Source organism: Labeo rohita, chromosome 2 (genome assembly GCF_022985175.1).
Source record: "Labeo rohita strain BAU-BD-2019 chromosome 2, IGBB_LRoh.1.0, whole genome shotgun sequence".
NCBI lineage: Eukaryota > Metazoa > Chordata > Actinopteri > Cypriniformes > Cyprinidae > Labeo > Labeo rohita.
The window spans coordinates 5,992,548-6,011,710 of NC_066870.1; the positions used below are offsets into that span (position 1 = coordinate 5,992,548).

General features: G+C 35.9%; 1 protein-coding gene across 1 annotated transcript in view; it reads right to left on the reverse strand.

Moving 5' to 3' along the window:
• LOC127176637 (low-density lipoprotein receptor-related protein 8) overlaps nt 1–19,163 on the reverse strand; it is a 66,666-nt gene that overhangs the window by 9,259 nt on the left and 38,244 nt on the right. Inside the window, exons 4-11 of the mRNA XM_051128424.1 lie at nt 17,921–18,043; nt 17,363–17,485; nt 12,126–12,245; nt 11,650–11,775; nt 6,987–7,158; nt 3,891–4,118; nt 2,247–2,365; nt 1,952–2,091 (exon numbers count right to left, since the gene is read on the reverse strand). Coding sequence (XP_050984381.1) covers nt 1,952–2,091; nt 2,247–2,365; nt 3,891–4,118; nt 6,987–7,158; nt 11,650–11,775; nt 12,126–12,245; nt 17,363–17,485; nt 17,921–18,043 — 1,151 coding nt within the window. The remainder of the gene's footprint in view (nt 1–1,951; nt 2,092–2,246; nt 2,366–3,890; nt 4,119–6,986; nt 7,159–11,649; nt 11,776–12,125; nt 12,246–17,362; nt 17,486–17,920; nt 18,044–19,163) is intronic.

A 19,163-nucleotide genomic window follows, 5' to 3' on the forward strand; every position in this document is an offset into this window, starting at 1 on the left:
TAGACATTTTGAGATGATCAGAATTGGTTAGTTCCTCTTGCATTAGTTTCAAACTCAAAAAATCCAAAATTTTAAGTGACTAAATTTAAACTTTGAAAGAAACTGATAGTTTTATTTGGTGAGGAAAGCATTAAACTGACCAAACAGTAAAGCCAGATAAATGCTGTTCTTTTGACCTTTCTATACAACAAAGAATCCTGGAAAAAATGCAAAACTGAAAAAAAAAAAAAAAAAAAAAAAAAAAAAAGAACTGTTTCTTGAGCATTAAATTAGCATATTAGAATGATTTCTAAGGATCATGTGACACTGAAGACTAGAGTAATTATACTGAAAACTGAGCTATGCATCACAGGAATATTGTAACAGTATTTCACAATAATTACTGTTAATAAGAATTACTTATTGTATTTTTGCCTTAGTGAGCATAAAAAGCTTATACAATCTTACTGACACCAAACTTTTGAACGGCAGTATAAATCAGCACAATCCATTAAAAAACTCGATATATATCTAATATCTAATATCAGCTAATGTCAGCATTATATTGGCTATCTTGATATTACCATTGGCTATAGAAAAATTAATATTTTTACAATTCTATACTACCAGTCGAAAGTTATTGAACAGTTAGATTTTAATGTTTTTTTAAAGAAGTGTCTTCTGCCTGCATTTATTTGATCTAAAGTACAGCAAAAACAGTACAATTTTGAAATATTTTTACTATTTAAAATAACTGTTTTCAATTTAAATATATGTTTTAAAACGTAATTTATTCCTGTGTTCAAAGCTAAATTTTCAGCATCATTACTCCAGTCTTCAGTGTCACATGAACATATTCCAATATGCTGACATTTTATTATTATTATCAATATTTAAAACAGTTGGGTAAATTTTTTTTTTTCAGGATTCTTTTATGAATAGAAAGATCCAAAGATCAGCATGTTTTTGTAACATATATTAAAAACTTGGAGTCAGTATCTTTTTTTTGGCATATAAATTATAAAAAAATTAATACTTCTATTTATTTTAACAAGGATGCTTTACATCAAAAGTGATTATAAAGACATTTATAATGTTACAAAAGAATTCTATTTCAGATAAATGCTGTTCTTCTGAACTTTCTATTCATCAAAGGAGCCCAAAAAAATACTTCTCAGCTGTTTTCAACATAATATAATATTAATGTTTTTGAGCAGCAAATCAGAATATTAGAATGACTTCTGAAGGATCATGTGACTGAAGTAATGATGCTAAAAATTCAGCGTCGAAATCACAGGAATAAATTACATTTTAAAATAAAATATATTCAAAAAGAAAAAAAAGTTATTTTAAATAGTAAAAACATTTCAAAATGTTACTGTTTTTGCTGCACTTTAAATCAAATAAAAGCAGGCTTGATGAGCAGAAGAGACTTCTTTTAAAAAACATTAAAAATCTCACTGTTCACAAACTTTTGACTGGTAGTGTAGTTGTTTTATGGTTAAAAATTTGGGCCATGACCATTACTAAAAATGTCATCAAATCTTGACATGCTTGATTTAGCAAAAAAAAAAAAGTAAATAATGTGAAGTAAAAGTAGATCCAAGGGAGGAGCTGGACTATTTCACTGGCCATGAGTCATGCAGCTCTCTGCATTAATAAATCACAAAGACAAAAGAAGAAAGGCTTTAGTGCTAAGTCGGCTGTAAGATGCTGACCACACACACACGCACACACACACACACTCATTTACATACTCTCCAGTCGGCCCTGCCTGCGTGTGAGCGATATGACCAGGGCTTCTCAGCAGTGTGAGTGGGAGTTATTATTAAGTGTCGGACAGCCTTGGGCAGCAGCTAAAATCACTGTAATGGACTGATAAATACACATAAACAGACTAGCTGGTGTTAAGAAATAGATAAAACTGAAGAAACTGAGACACACAGTTACAGTATTTAGGAAACTCACTCACTTCAAACACAGCGAGGGCATAAGGATGGCCGAGTCTCTCACTGGAGGACAGGATGACTCTGCGATGGGCGCCGTTTAAATCCACGCTGCAGATCAGGTGCAGTTTTGAGTCCACCCAGTATAAACGCTTACCGACCACATCTGCATTCAGAGATACAACGCTACAGTCAAAGAGTTCACTCTTACTAAGTCACAGAGCTCAGTTTTAGACTTTCACAAGACCATCTCAATAATATTCCTCTTCTGCTTTCCATAGAGCACAAATAAAAGAAGGGAATAACCATAATAATTCCTACCGAGTGTGATTCCATTGGGCCACTCAATGTCTTCAGACACCAACACCTGTCGATCTACACCGTTCATACCAGCCTTCTCAATCCTAGCCCTGATGCCCCAGTCAGACCAATACATGAACCTGTGAAGCCAAGCATTTATATCATAAAAAACCCTCCATGCAACACAAAACCTGGAACTGTTTATTTTTCTCATACATATATGACCTTCTGTCATTTCTGTGCTAAAATTGATCTTGATACTTTCTAAAAAGTTGAAAATGTTTGATAAACCTTATTTTTGTTAATATTGTTTGATATGAAAATAAATTAATATCATAGCCATATTAAAGTCATTGCATAAAAAATAATAAAAAAAGTCATTTTATGAAAAATCATAAGAGGAAATTTAGTCTTTTACAATCAGATAATTTAAGCTGAAATTATAATTGTTTAATTTTAAGTGTTTTCTTTTTAAGTGTTTTTTAACATTTATTTTTGTAATTTTTATTAAAATGTATTTATTGCAGTTTTAGCATTTTTAGTTTTTTCAGTCAGTTGCCAAAGCAACAGTTCTTATTTTCAACTTTAATTCATTTTAGTAAGTCTTAAGGTTTCATCTATTTATTTTATTTATAGCCGTTTTAGCATTTTTAGTACTTTAACAAACATTTTATTTTCGTTAGTTGCCGAAGCAACATTTCTCATTTTGAATTTAAATTAGTTTTACTAAGTCTTGAATTTTTCATCTAATATTTTTCATCATTTATTTATTTATTAATATCAGTTTTAGCACTTTTATTTAGTACTTTACCAAAATGTTATTTCAACATTTCTAATTTTTTATTTTAATTAGTTTTAATAAGTCTTAGGTTTTTCATCTAATATTCAGATTATATAATTATATATTTACACACACACACACACACACACACACACACACACACACATACATATATTATTATTATTATTATTATAACTATTATTATTATTGACTTATTTCAATTAACAAAAATGTTTGTTTCTTTTTGGTTTCTTTTTAATTTTTGTAAACAATAATGGCATTAAATGTCATGGGATGTTATTCTCCAAAAAAATAATGATATTACATAATTCATATACATGATGCTTGCCAAAAAAATATTTTTTAATCTTTGTCTTGAAAACGTATTTTGAAATAAGTTTGAAAAATGTGAAAATATGTTACATTTGATGGATACATATCACACGTTAAATCATTAAACTTTTTCTGAAAATGGTATAAAAGTCAATACAAATAGCACATTTCTAAATTGGCACATTAGTTTTAAACTAGATTTGAGAAAGATTTTTCTCTTTTTTTACTGCCAAGACTTTTGTTTGTCAATGACAAAGGTCAAGGTTATCTCAAGAACCAGAGCAGTCCTAAATGACTTTGTCCATTACCAAGAGCACTGTTTTATGGCATTCACCATTGTGAGCAAATAACAGCACGTCTGAAACCATTCATATGAGCGGTAAGCTTATCTCTGTGAATTAATAGAATTCAATAACATTTCCTCTGTAATACTCCACAGCCTCCATGTGCATGTCACTGACAGCTTCTCTTATCATCTCAGTGACCTTTAAAGGCAGTCTGGCCTTTTGTGGTTTTGTCATTTGGATGAGATGTGTCTGATAGCTGCTCACCCTCTCTCGGGATCCACAGCGATGGCTCGAGGTTCGCTCAGATCGGTGCTGATCAGCACGCGTCTCCGGCTGCCATCCGCTGAAGCCACAGAGATGGTTCTGTCGCCAGAGTCGGTCCAGTAGAGGTTGTGCTGGACCCAGTCCAATGCCAGACCCTCCGGGGAATGCAGATCAGAGTCGATCAGAGTAACGTGTCGAGATGGGTCGCTCGCCTCGTGGATGTAAGCACTGCAGAGATATGCAGAGAGTTAGAGGTTCTGCTAATACAGTCAAATCACATGAATTCAGTTGTGATTGTTTTATACATAGTGACAGAATGAGGAAAAATCCTCTGTCTGCAAACTGGTTCCATGTACTGACATGTATTTTGTAAAACCTGCAACAGCCAAGAATACTGTCAGTGACCGTAATGTCCATGACTGTAAATGTTTTTACAGTTGAGGTCAAAAGTTTACATAAATCTTGCTGAAACTGCAAAATGTTAATTATTTTACCAAAAAAAGAGAGATCATACCAAATGCATGTTATTTTTTATTTAGTACTGACCTGAATAAGATATTTAACATAAAAGATATTTACATATAGTCCACAAGAGAAAATAATAGTTGAATTTATAAAAAAATTGTGTATTTGAACCCTTTCCATCATTGACTGTATGATTTTGAGATCCATCTTTTCACACTGAGAGACTCATGTGCAACTATTACAGAAGGTTCAAACTGTCACTGATGCCCCAGAAGGAAAAATGATGCATTAAGAGCCGGGCGTGAAAACTTTTGAACAGAATGAAGAGGTGTACATTTTTCTTATTTTGCCTAAATATCACATTTATTCATTTAGTACTGCCCTTCAGAAGCTACAGAAGATACTTACACGTTTTCCAGAAGACAAAATAAGTTACATTTACCCTGATCTTCAAATTCAAAAAGTTTTCACCCCATAATCCTTCAGAAATCATTCTAATATGCTGATTTGATGCTCAAGAACCATTTATTCTCCATGTTGAAAAATATTTCCATGCTGCTTAATATTTTTATGGAAACCATGATAGATTTTTTCAGGATTCATTGATGAATAGAAAGTTCAAAAGAACAGCATTTATTTGAAATATAAATCTTTAGTAACATTATAAATGTGTTTAATGTCACCTTTGATCAATTTAATACACTTTTTAATAAAAGTATCATTAAAAAATCATATTGGCCCCAAACATCTGAATGCTAATGTATATGATTAGTAATTCTAATCATGTCACCATAACCGACAGAAACTATACCAATGTGAAGTGATTGTTCTATGCACTGTTAATAAATGGAAGTAACTGCATATTTTTTATTTGCATTTTGGAAATTTTATTTGCATCTTGGTGTATCCATCCACAGTTTTTTGTGATATCCCAAAACTCACAGAAAAATATGTCAATGGAAGGCCCACTGATACAGCATACTACATTTGGACAAGTTTATGTAAGGGATAATCAACAGTGTGCCGTGCATCAAAGGATTTTAAATGCACAACGTGGAGGCGTAGAACCGCTCAACGCAAAGTCCTTTATAGATAGCTATCTATTTAATCCTTTATTAAATAGCTATTGATTAAACTGACTTGAAACTACCTGTGCATTAAACGGTTTTACTGCATATCTGTCAGCCAATAAGAATCCAGTATTCAGACAACCCATGGAATAATGATATACTGCATATTGTTTCACATACTTACCTAGAACCTAGAAGGCCTATATAATGTGCAGTATGAAATAAACCGTTGCTTAGTTGCCCATACTAACATAACCCTTTTGTCTGAAGCATGCTTTTTAATGATGAATCATCATTTATGCTGTGATTTTTAACTAAAACCACTTTTTTTTGCACGTGATCTGAAGTGTTCATGAGTGCTACAGGTACCTAAATGAATGAATGGCTCTGTAGGGCCTCAACTCACCCTCAGCCTTCTATTATCAGCTTCAATATCATCCCAAACTAGTTCAAGCTCACAGCGGAGCAGTTACAGCTAATGACTTTGGACTTTATCCTCACTTGTAAGTCCAAAAGAGACAGACGGCAGGCAGTGAGAGCGAGGGCAGGGGCAGAGTACTGCCATTTAATAAGATAGCATATAATTTTGGGCAGCCACAGAGGTATCTATTATTAGGAATGTGAATGTCCCCAATTAGCGAGATCACATGGAATGTGCAATCAGGAGGAAAGGGAGATGGACCATGGAAAAATGAGCCTAGAGTTTCTTAAATCAATTTGTAATAGGGCCAGACCTTCAACGGGCAAGAGTCAAATCCTTTCCTGTATTACATCACACAGTGCTTTCGACCTGTTGGCAATGGCAGTCATGTTCCAAACAACAGCGTTCAAAGTAAAAAAGTTCCAAATCAAACCAAACATTTTTTCAAAAGGTTCAAATAATGAACATTGCACTCTTAAGATTGGGATTTTGATGTTTTTATCATTTCTGCTAAACGAAGTTAGCATTTTAAAATGATTTCTGAAGGATCATTTGACACTGAAGACCGGAGCAATGATGCTGAAAATTCAGTTTAGACATTAATACACAGGAATAAAAGAAATTTTAAAATATATGAAAATAGAAAACAGTTATTTTAAATGGTAATAATATTTCACAATAATCAAATAAATGCAAGTTTGTTTAGCATAAGAGATTTCTTTAAAAAAACAAAAACAAAAACAAAAAAACCCATAATGACCCAAAATGCTTGAGCGCTAGTGTGTATACATATATATTCTAAAAGAAACTCCTACATAATCTTTGTTTCAGTAACATGGCAGTTAAAATGTTTCGTAAGTGCTGTTTTTCTGCCTCTCTGCATCTCATTTTAATTAATTTCACTAGAGAGGGTGTTATCTAGAGAGTAACAGTCTGAGTGTGTGAGGGAGGGATATGTAAATAAATTGAGCCATATCTCCTGAGTTTAAAATAATTAACACATCACAAGCATGTGAAGCAGCACTTTGCTGTTAAATGAAGTCTGGCTCTCATAGTAATGGCCACGGCTTCTTTTTAAGTGTTCAGCTAAAGCGTTTCCATATTTGCAGCATAATAACCAAAAGGTCAAGATGAGGTCACCTGTATATTTTGTGTTGAAAACGGTCACACCAGTACATGCGGTTGGCGGCGACGTCGATATCAATGGCCACTGCGTTCTTCTGAGTAGGAACCACCTGTGTGTAGTCCCTCTTCACCAGGTCAATGCGTCTGATCTCGTGCCTGTTCGTGAACATCAGGTATGGGCTTTTTCCTAAAACAAGCACAAAGACAGAAGATTTCACAGATGACTCATTCTTGAAACAAATAAAAGTTTTCTATCTGTTGCAAAAGGTACAAACATTTTCTGAGGTTGCTGATTACCCTAAATTTTACCACTTTTTCCTCAGAGAAGCTAAATTGACTATGAAAGTCTAAGGGGGCAAGACATTAAACCAGAATATATGTTTACATTTTTAAAATGTTTAACATTCAGTCATATCTTGTAACCTTAAAAATATGTCTTCATAATTATTAGGATACATTACAGTTACATAAAATTTAAGGTCATTAAATAGAATTGCTATTCATTTGCAGTATACTGACTTTTTATCTCCTCACCTTATTTAAACTGGAAACTCACATTCACAACTCAAATAAAAATGTTTTGAAAAAAAAAAAAATGCTGGAGTGCTGTGGATGTTGCTGTAAGTAAAAAATGTGTTTGTTTTAATGAACTGAGGGAATAATTTAAATAATTTAAAATTATTTGCCCAAAGAACTAGAACACAACCAGAATCTCCCTGTAGAACTAGTTAACCCTCTGGTGCTGTTTGGTCTTTTTGACTGAACATTTTTACATTTGGAGTTTGTTTATTTATTTATTTATTAACTGGAATGGTACGAAATTCAGTAAAGGTTTTGGCACCTGCTATGTGGGGGGGGAAAAATCATGGGCATGATTCAAAAAGGTCAAATGGCCCTAAAAAGTCACAATTGTACTACTCATGGTCAAAAATTGTTGCATTGGAAATGATTGGAAAGTGAATTTCATCTAGTTTGGTACTGTGCCAAACAAAATCTTACTGAGTTTAAGTTTTTTTTTTTTTTACATATCAACCTCAAATTTAGAACTGATGGTTTTCATTCAGTCTTATACAGTAAATGGGTTGTTTTATGTATTAAACTGTCAGACATTATCAAAAAATGAATTCTCATCAAAAGCAGTCTGATCTGGCCGTGCTGTTTAACTACAGAATATTGCTCCTTGCGCCATCCTGGTGGATACTGTGTGAAGCACAACAGTGTTTTAAAAAAATCTGAAAAGGCGCCTGCCCGGAGCTCCATGATCACACGTGGCGAATTGCATGCTGCCACATGAAAAAAAAAGTGCATTCTTAATGGCCACATCTGTAACAATACATGGTCCCCTTCTAGGGAACTCACACTGCACCCTCTAGCGTAGTGGTTTCTAAACCTGTCCTGGAGGCACCCCAGCACTGCACATTTTGTTGTTCAACTTTTGTTGTCTTCAGGAGACGTTTTTTTGACGGTGCATGTGAAGACGTTATGGAAAAAACCAAGGCAAGTTAATGTTTTAGAAAGTGTGTGCCTCTGTGTCCGAGGTTTCTAAAACCCACAGACACATGATCTATGCATTATGTGTCTTGTTGAGGAGCACGTCCGTTCAGTGCACGAGGGCTCTGAGTGCGCTTATTGTGAGATATTCGAGCTTGTCTCTCTTCTTCTTGAGGGACAAGCTTCTGCGTCTCGCAGCTCAGGTCCCCCTGCTGCTGAGGCACAGCGTAGACCTAGATCGTGGGGTCAAGCTTGCAGAAGGGTATTAACTTTTCTTAAGATTTTGCTGCAAGCTTGAACACTCAACGGGATCTAGACATTTTTTCTCTTGCTTCATCTGATTCTGTGAATAGCGCTACATTGGGCTCATCTAGTGAGAGTAAGGACGTGGATGTGGTTGGTGATGAAAGTGTGAGCACTGAATCCTCACAACCTAACTCCAGCCCTGCATATGGGGAAATGCCTGAGGTAATGGTGTGCGCTACTAAGAAGCTTGATTTTGTCTGGTCACGTGAAAGGCAGAGGCCCACCCGTGGCAGATTAGACGTGCGCTCTCTGGGCGGTCATGGCCTCCCCTCTTTCAGGAGTCTCCCCTTTCTTGTTGAGGGTGTGACTGAGTATGCGAGGATGCCCCCTGTAGAGGAGACACTCGTAAGCTAACTCTTCTAGGTTGAGTCATCTTCTTTAAAGACCCTGCTCTGTCAGCCAGACCACCTCATGTCTGAATGGCAGGGCTTATGTGGCAACAGGTCAAGCTGGTGGAGCCTTGCACACAATGGCTGCGTTACAAGCCTACCAAGCTGGCTTGCTTAAAGATCTAGATGAGGACAAGGGTTTGTCCCCTGAAGCAGTCGAGGAACTGCACCATAGATTAAACAGGCTGCTACAGAATGGTGGCTACGTAGAGGCATTTGTGGTTAAATCTTGCAGACATCAGGAGGAGGCAGAAAGCTTTTCTTCTTGATGCTTCACTTTCGCCTTCCAGGGTTTTCTGCACCTCTGTTGAGGTGGTGGTCAAAAAGTTCAGGGAGGCAAAAGCGCAGTCTGCTGCCTTTCAGGAAGGTCATTCCCTGCCATCCAAAGTCTTCCTCTAACACCTCTGGTCCATCTCGATCTGAGGATCACAGGGAGGATCAGAAGAGTACCATGGCCACTCATGCCCCTCCTCCCTCTAGGAGTCGGGAGCAAAGAGAATGAGACCGGATTTCAAGAAGGTGTTGGGTAAGAAGCTTTCCAGTTCTAAACCGCGCTCTGATTTGAACACTTCTTGATGTTCCCCCGCCGAACCATTGACTGCAAGTCAGGTCTCTCCCTTGTGATGTAGGCTTTTTTCAAGTACTCTAAGTGGTCAGGCTGCCCCCCTAAACAGGGATTTTCAAGTAGGCAGACCCCCGAGCTCCTTTCCTAGTATCTCACCTACAGTATTAAGGTTTTAAGTAGATGGTTTACTTCCCTTTAGACCTTAAGCTTAGTAAAGCAGTAGGGGTGGGCTGCCCCCCTTCCTACGGGGTTTTTAAGTGGGCAGCCCCCGGGACCCGCATGCTGCTTTGGCTCATTGTAACATAGCCTTCTGAGGATAGCTATGTTCTTAGCTCGGTTAATGGAATGTCCCTCCTGATTGGCTGGGTTCCTCATGTTTCCAAGTTATGTTAGTGTTCCAGGCATCAGTGGCATGCCCCCTTTCTTTATATCTATTATAAACATAACTATTCCCATAAATATAATTTGCCATCTAAAAATACTAAAATAAACATTTATTTCAAAGCAACCATAAGAAAGTTAAATTAAAGGAGAAGTTCACTTCCAGAACAAAAAATTACAGAAAATGTACTTACCCCTTGTCATCCAAGATATTCATGTCTTTCTTTCTTCAGTCGTAAAGAAATGATGATGAAATGACTTCAGTGGTGCTCAGAGTTTGAACTTCCAAAATGCAGTTTAAATGCGGTTGTAAACGATCCCAGCAGAGAAAGAAGGATCGGTTATTTTTATTAAAAAAATACAATTTATATAATTTTAATGCCAAACACTCATCTTGTCTTGCTCTGGGTATGTCAAAAAACTCTCAACTCATGTTCTCCCTCAACTTCCAAATCGTCCTACATTGCTGTTTTGCCTTTTTTGTTAAGGGAATTTGATCTTCTTTGCAAGTTCACTTTGCAAAGACTGGGTAGTTGCTTCTGTAGCGTTGTAGGATGATTTTGAAATTATTTTTGAAGTTAAGGGAGAAAATACGATGGGAGTTTTTCGACATACCCTAACTGCCTTGAGCCAGAATACAGGCAGAGCAAGACAATACAAGCGTTTGAGGTTAAAAAGTATTTAAATTGTATTTTTTAAATGAAAATAACTGATTGCTTCGCTAGATAAGTACCTTCTTTCTCGGCTGGGATCATTTACAACCGCATTTGGGATCGTTTGAAGCTGCATTTAAACTGTATTTTGGAAGTTCGAACTCAGGGCAACATATCAGTCCATTATATGGAGAAAAATCCTAAAAAAACATAATTTCTTTACGACTGAAGAAAGACATGAACATCTTGGATGACAAGTGGGTGAGTACATTCTCTGTAAATTGTTGTTCTGGAAGTGATTTGGTCCATAAGTAGCAGTTGGTCATTAGTGTCTACTGATGCCAACAACTCCGCAAAGCTGTTTACAGAGAGAGTGACATCTCTAATCTTTATATATGATGTATTGAGTGCATATTTAAGGTCACGATAACTCCACTCACAGCCTGAGATGCAATTGCCTTCTGTGCGAAGGATTCACTTATCTTTATCCTTCTTAAACATTACATTTCTCCTGCTACATCTCTTTATGTCTGAGGGCCTCAGGGAGCATGTCCTTGTGCTATTTTTCAAAGGTCTTCTACTCGAAGGCTGATGAGCCATGGAGGGCACGGGAAGTAGTAGTCAGTCATGGGATAAGATCTAATTGGAATATCTGGGGTAGCTGAATAAAACGCTGGAAGGTATTAAAAAAATGACTTCAAGAATGCATATCCTACAGTGTAATTTAATATAAAATGACCAGAAGCATGAACAACCAGTCTGAATGATAAAATGTTTCAGAATTAATGGTCATGGTTTGGCTGGTCAGCATGATTTTCAATTCAATATATATATATATTTTTAATAGATTGGAAAGGTTGGGGTCAGGAGCGTAATAAACATCTGGGTCTTACCCTCAGCTTTACAGGTTTTGCTTACGGGGTCCATCTCATATCCCGGGTGACATTCACACTTGAAATCCCCTTTCAGATTAATGCAGATCTGACTGCAGGCATCAGGGTTCTCACACTCATCGATATCTGCAAAGTAAACAGACACACATGACTGCAGACATGATCACTCACTCAAGACGGATGAAGACCACAGCTACATCGTACAGTATATAGAAAAAGACAGTCTGTTACGACCTGCTATTGATCAAGGGCACATCAAGCCTAGACTACACTACACATACCTCATATAAATGTAGTTATTACTCTGCGATCTTAGTTTAATACATAAGTCATAGGTGTTATCAGTGTGTTTTGTTTGAGATGTTTAGAACATGAACACAAGAGCATGAAGGCCCATGTTCTTGCACAGTATGAAATTCAATTAAATCAGCTTTGGTTTACTGTCAAAATCATCTCATCATTGAGCCAGGGCTGACCTCCACATGTCCTCTTGTCCAGGAGCTTATAGCCAGCTGGACACTGGCACTCGTATCCGATGGGACGATCCACACAGATGTGCGAGCAGCCTCCATTGTTAAGCAAACATTCATTCAAACCTACAAAAGAGAGGAGAGGATTTAAAATGTAGATTTTGAAAGATACACTGCCGTTCAAAAATTTGGAAATGCTCTAAGTGACATTTTGGACAACTAATGTTGACCAAGGCAAGTTTCCCTCTTATTAAAGCAAAACAGAAATTTCTTGTGAAAAAGTGCATTTAATTGCATTGAATGTGCACTTGTAGTAGGGCTGCACGATTATGACAAAAATCATATTTGTCGATTATTCCCTTGAAACTTTAATTGCGATTATTAATTACGATTATCGCAATTTACAGTGAATGATGTTTTGAATAGCTTTATATCATTGTTTGAAGCAACTGCATGCCACATTTTTATATATAGTTTCTTCTTTAAATATAAAAAAGTAAAAATGTAAAAATAAAAACAATGAGAAAAAAAACCCTTAAAGGAGAACTCCACTTCCAGAACAACAATTTACAAATTATTTACTCACCACTTTGTCATCCAAGATGTTCTTGTCTTTCTTTCTTCAGTCTTAAAGAAATAATGTTTTTTGAGGAAAACATTTGAGGATTTTTCTCCATATAATGGACTGATATGTCGCCCTGAGTTCGAACTTCCAAAATACAGTTTAAATGCAGCTTCAAACGATCCCAAATGCGGTTGTAAATGATCCCAGCCGAGAAAGAAGGTACTTATCTAGCGAAACAATCAGTTATTTTTCATTAAAAAAATACAATTTAAATACTTTTTAACCTCAAACGCTTGTATTGTCTTGCTCTGCCTGTATTCTGGCTCAAGGCAGTTAGGGTATGTCGAAAAACTCCCATCGTATTTTCTCCCTTAACTTCAAAAATAATTTCAAAATCATCCTACAACGCTACAGAAGCAACTACCCAGTCTTTGCAAAGTGAACATGCAAAGAAGATCAAATTCCCTTAACAAAAAAGGTAAAACAGCAATGTAGGACGATTTGGAAGTTGAGGGAGAACATGAGTTGAGAGTTTTTTGACATACCCAGAGCAAGACAAGATGAGTGTTTAGCATTAAAATTATATAAATTGTATTTTTGTAATAAAAATAACCGATCGTTTCGCTAGATAAGACCCTTCTTTCTCTGCTGGGATCGTTTACAACCACATTTGGGATCGTTTAGGATTATTAGGATTTTTCTCCATATAATGGACTGATATGGTGCCCCGACTGAACTTCCAAAATGCAAATGCAGCTTCGAACGATCCCAAATCCGGTTGTAAACGATCCCAGTCAAGAAAGAATGTCAAACGCTCGTCTTGTCTTGCTCTGCCTGGACTGTTTTTGTTCCGGTTCATGACAGTTAGGGTATGTTGAAAAACTCCCATCTCATGTTCTCCCTTAACTTCGAAATCACCCTATATCGCTGTTTTACCTTTTTTTTGTTGAGGGTGTTTGATCTTCTTTGCATGTTCACTTTGCAAAGACTGGGTCAAAACTTCTGCAGTGATGTAGGATGATTTTGAAATGATTTTTGAAGTTGAGGGAGAAAATATGATTGGAGTTTTTCGACATACCCTAACTGTCTTGAGCCAGAATACACAGAGGTCAGGAAAAGCAAGAGTATTTGAGATTAAAAAGTATTTAAATTATATATTTTTTTTATGAAAATAACCGATCGTTTCGTTAGATAAGACCCTTCTCCCTCGGCTGGTATCGTTTACAACCAAATTTGGGATCGTTTGAAGCTGCATTTAAACTGCATTTTGGAAGTTCAAAATCGGGGCACCATATCAGTCCATTATATGGAGAAAAACGCAGAAATGTTTTCCTCAAAAAACATAATTTCTTTACTACTGACAAAAGAAAGACATGAACATCTTGGACATCAAGGAGGTGAGTACATTATATGTGAATCTTTATTTTGAAAGTGGACTTCTCTTTTAAGATAACCTGTAGGAAAAATACACACTCTCTCTCTCACACACTCTCTCACACACACACCTTAAGAAAGCAGAATAATGTAAGTGCCCAAACTTGTAGTGTTTCTCAAATCTTAAAAGTCTATGTTTTCCAAAATTTACTTGCAGATAATATATTAAGGCCCCTTAAATAAATACAATTTCAGGACTTTAACATACTTAAGTGCACTTTTAAAAGTACATATTAGATGTGTATTATGTTTTAATAATCTTTTGTCAAGCTTTAAGGAAGTTCACTTCATTTGATGTGTTGACTAGCATTGAAAAGCATCTAATTTTAACTGTAGAGTTTTATTCGATATTACATTTAAAATTCATATATTTTAAAATACTAAACTGCAACATCATTATAAATGTGCAATACAAATATATTTAATTGCACAACATACAACATAATAGATAATAAGATGATAAAAAACGACATTAAAATTTTTTAAATACGTTTAACATAAATCCTTGTAAGTACATTCAGTCAGCACACTTTCACCATATTTCAAAGACAGCAGAATTATGAAATTACATATGTACTTAAGTCCCACTTAAGTGAGAAAAAACTCCCTAATTTTATCTAAATTTAAACTACATTTTCATTTAATAGTCATTAACATGCGACTGAGTGTCAGAAAACATTCCATTCAGGGATGACGGACCAGATGATTTCATTCACTTTATGCAAAACACAAGCCATCTGAAAACAAATTTACAGTGATATTATATCATGTTATAATAACAACAACTGAGGCGTGCTGTTAGTAATAATAGCTAGGGGTAAGTAGGTGCAGCACAAATATAATTCAGACACATTTCGATGTTGTCAGCAATTATTTTTTTGTATCACTTCAATTTGCTTCACTTGTTTAATACTGTTGTGGCTTCCTTGTATTGGAAAACATGAGCTATTAGCTTTTTCTTTCATCTGGCAAAGAAAATAAGATTCTTCATCTACATGAGTGGGTGTCTATATTACAGCAAAAACAACCAAATACAATTACCATCTTCAGGCCTCATTTACATTCCCAAGGATGTGTTTTAAAAACACACGCGAGTGTGAGTGATATTAGAGAGAAAGCGTCGAGACAAGGTTGAAACTTTCAGGCACTGAACCATCTTGTGACTCAGTGTGTTGAAACTGGCGTCGCATTGTTTTCGGTTGAATCCCAGGAACATATTGTGTCTGAAAGCTCGAGTGAGCAGCAAGACATATTGACTATTCTGCAGACAATCATTTAATGAGGCAAAATGGAGACGGCAGTGCGAAACGAGCAACAATGTGCTTTCTCTTTCTTCTGCGCTCTCTCACACGGTAGCATTTGAGGACCAGGTGTTCTCTCCAGCTCTCTGCGTTCATTAGTAGGTGCTGGCATTCTGACAATATCCATGGAAGTGAACAATTTGGGGCAGGGCCGCGTCGCTCGGGGCCAGCCATATGTCAAACGAGCAAGCAGAGGACTCTGGATTAAAGAGGAAGACACTGAGGGCATTAAGATGGAGTTATGAGCACTTTCTCTGGAGACGGTGATTATTACGGCACGTGGGTGAATGTGGCATTTGAGGGAAGAGGATAAGGGTCCAGGTTTGGTGAGAAAACACACACATGCACTCAGGCCTCGAGAACAACCACAGCAGGTCTCGAGTCGTCTTTGATGCTAATGGATTTTCTGAGAAGATGGTGATCAGTCAGCTCTGACCCAGATAGTGCTGGGATATATGAGAGTGGGAATGAATAAAAAAATCTTGTTTTCTCTGCCATATAAATTACGATGCACTTTCAGTGGTGCTCCAGCAACTTCCTACGTAACCTATTTGATTCTGGCTTTTTTAGCATGTTGCTATGTAGTCGCTACAAATCCCAGAGTGAATTTTAGGTTTCTCACTGAATCACATCAAAAGAGCCTACCCAAAAACATATTAAAGGGATAGTTCACACAAAAATGAAAACTCTTTCAGTATTTACTACCCTTATGTCATCCAAACCCATAAGATGTACATACAACAGAAATGTAATTACCACATTCAAGGCCCAGAAATGTAGCAAGGACCTCGTTAAAATAGTCCATGTGACATCAGTGGTTCAACTGTACTTTTATGAAGCTCTGAGAATGCTTTTTGTGTGCAAAGAAAACAAAAATAATGACTTTATTCAACAATGTCTTCTCTTCCATGTCAGAACTAAGAGGGTCTTGAATGTGGTAGTTGCATTGCTGTCTATGCAGGGTCAGAAAGCTCTCGGATTTCAACAAAAATATCGTAATTTGGAACGTTTGTCTTGGAATGAGTAAAGGTGAGTAATTAATGACAGAATTTTCATTTTTGGGTGAACTAACACTTCAGTATTTCTACTGGTTTTTACAAACAGAATTATTCTTACAAAATTCAATTGAAAAAAAAAAAAAAAAAGAAGTTTGACTATTAATTCAAAATTAGATAAATTAGATTGTGGTTTTTATACTTTGTGTGGAGCAGTAAATGTTGCTCCACATGAACTCCATTTCTGCATGTCGCTTACAACATGCATTTGGAAACATACACTTTACATTTACATAATTTCCAATATTTTTGTTGACCGTTTTGCAGCATTTTATAAGTAACAAAAAGCATTTATAAAACCACTGTCAACTAAACACACAATTAAAGATATTCCTGCAGTTTTCTGCCCAAAAAAGCTTGATGGTTTAACACTTGGAAGTGAAGAATTTAGTATTGTAACATGTTGGGACAGTTTTACTAACAGTTTGTGTCAGCGCAAACCGTCTTTTGCCATTAAAATTGCACTGTCAGGTTTTACTGAAGACACGCAGTGATGAATTAGCACTGAACACAGTTATTTCCCTTTCAGGCCATTTTAAGATGTAAATGAATTATTTTCACTGGGAAAATGCACAAATATGCCTTTTTAATTATTAAAGATGAGTTTTAAAGGGTATAATTAGTGACTGGAGAGCAACTTCAAAACGTCACGCATTCAACTGTATGCACATGGAAATTACTCACAGAAACACAAAAGTATACACTTTACTATTTTTTTAAATATTCTCAGAAGAGAACTTATCTCAGATGTACAATCGAAAGTCAAATATTTCAGTACAAGCTCAAACATTTCTAATCAATTTTTCCAAGATCAAATAATCTGAAATAAACTATTCTAATTCATTTTATAGCTCTGTACTCCTGTATGTCAACAAATAGGTTTCTTACTGCACTCCTTCTTGGGTTCGTCCGACCGATCCTTGCAGTCCTTCACATTATCACACACCTTGCTGCCGTCAATGCATTCCCCATTCCTACAGAGGAACTTCAGAGGTCCTTCACACTTTGTGGCTAAAGAATGAGAGGGGGAAAAAAAGCAAAAGATGCTTACAGAACAGATGGCAGCTGATTTGTTAAGTTCATTTCAATTTAGCTTGGTTTCCTCTCACATAAGCACAAATGCTCAGAGGTCTTTAGTGCACAGATACAGACTGGAGCTTTAACAGTTGGTGAAGTCTCTGCACTTCTTCCATATAAAAGCCACTTTCAAAAGCACTGGCCAATTTATTTCCACACTTGAAAGCTTATTACTGCTTAGACGCAGCCCTCTTTGAGTAGGACACGCTTCTGCTATGGACAGACAGGTCTGCACTCATTAAACTTTGAAGGGTGTCGTATTAAAGGGCGGAACCAATTTGATCTCTGGGATACATTTCACCCTGCTGAATAAGCAGCACAAAAGATTTGTGCAAAGAAGTACACACATACACAGACACCAAGACGTACCATTGACACAGCCAGCCTCGTCGCTTTTGTCGAGGCAGTCGTGTATTTTGTTGCACTGCTTGATGCCGTGGATGCAGGATCCGTCTCCGCACTGGAACTCATCAGGTCGGCATGTGAGCAGAGCTGTGGATGAGCCAAACACAGCACAGACATCAGCCAAACGCTGACACACAGACTCCAAACAGACCATCATGGGATTTTATCTTTAGTGAACATGCATTGGCGCTCCATAACTAGTAAACACCCCTATGAATTTTTATGCTGTCTGTAATTCATTAAAAAAAAGGAAAAAATTCACATCCAAGCCATTTTTGATCCAGTCACTCAATGTATTTATATATGTATATATATATGGCCACAGCTGCCCTAAACAGTATTGGTGATTAACAAAATATTTGTTATGCCTCTCTAATGGTTAATCCACCAATATGTGTAAGCTCTTTAGTCACAGTGTGTGTTTCTAATGCTAAAATATAATTATTGCTGTTTATCACAAATTTTCAAATTTACTGTTTCACAACAAAGACAGGAAAAAATAGTAAAGCACTTCATTATTTTTTTTAATTCAGATGCCTAATTACAGTCAATAACAACAGAGACTGTGGAAAAGTACATAAAAACAATGCCAGCAAAAATGCAAGCTGTTATCAAGGCCAAGGGAGGCCATGTTTTATGGTTACTATGTGTAAATAAAGAACGTATTTAGATGTTTCAGTTTGTTAGTTGCCTTTTTTTGAAAGACTCCTAAAATATTTGTGTTGTCTCTTTATTATGACTGGTGGTCTAACAAAATAGATTTGTTAAGCTTTGTTTATTAGACTGTATTTATTTACTGAAGTTTATATATATACATAAATACTACAAACTTTTACAATAAGTAGTCTAATAAACTGTATGTGCTTAACAAGTCTATTTTATTATATATATATATATATATATTATTTCAGTTTTAGTCATTTAGTCATCTTCAGCCTTAATTTATTTTATTTTAAGACATTAAGTTTAAATTAAATCTAATATTTATTCTTTATTTTATTTTATTTAATAAATTGAGTTATTCTTATTTTACTTTAGTTTAGTTTAGTTTAGTTTAGCTTCTGTTTTATTTTTCACAAACACAGATGTAATAGTTTTAGTCTTAGTTAATAACCATGTATTGTTAACTATACAATGCATTAAGAGCCAGGTGTAAAATTGTTTTGAATTTAAAGATCAGGGTAAGTTGTACTTATTTTGTCTTCTG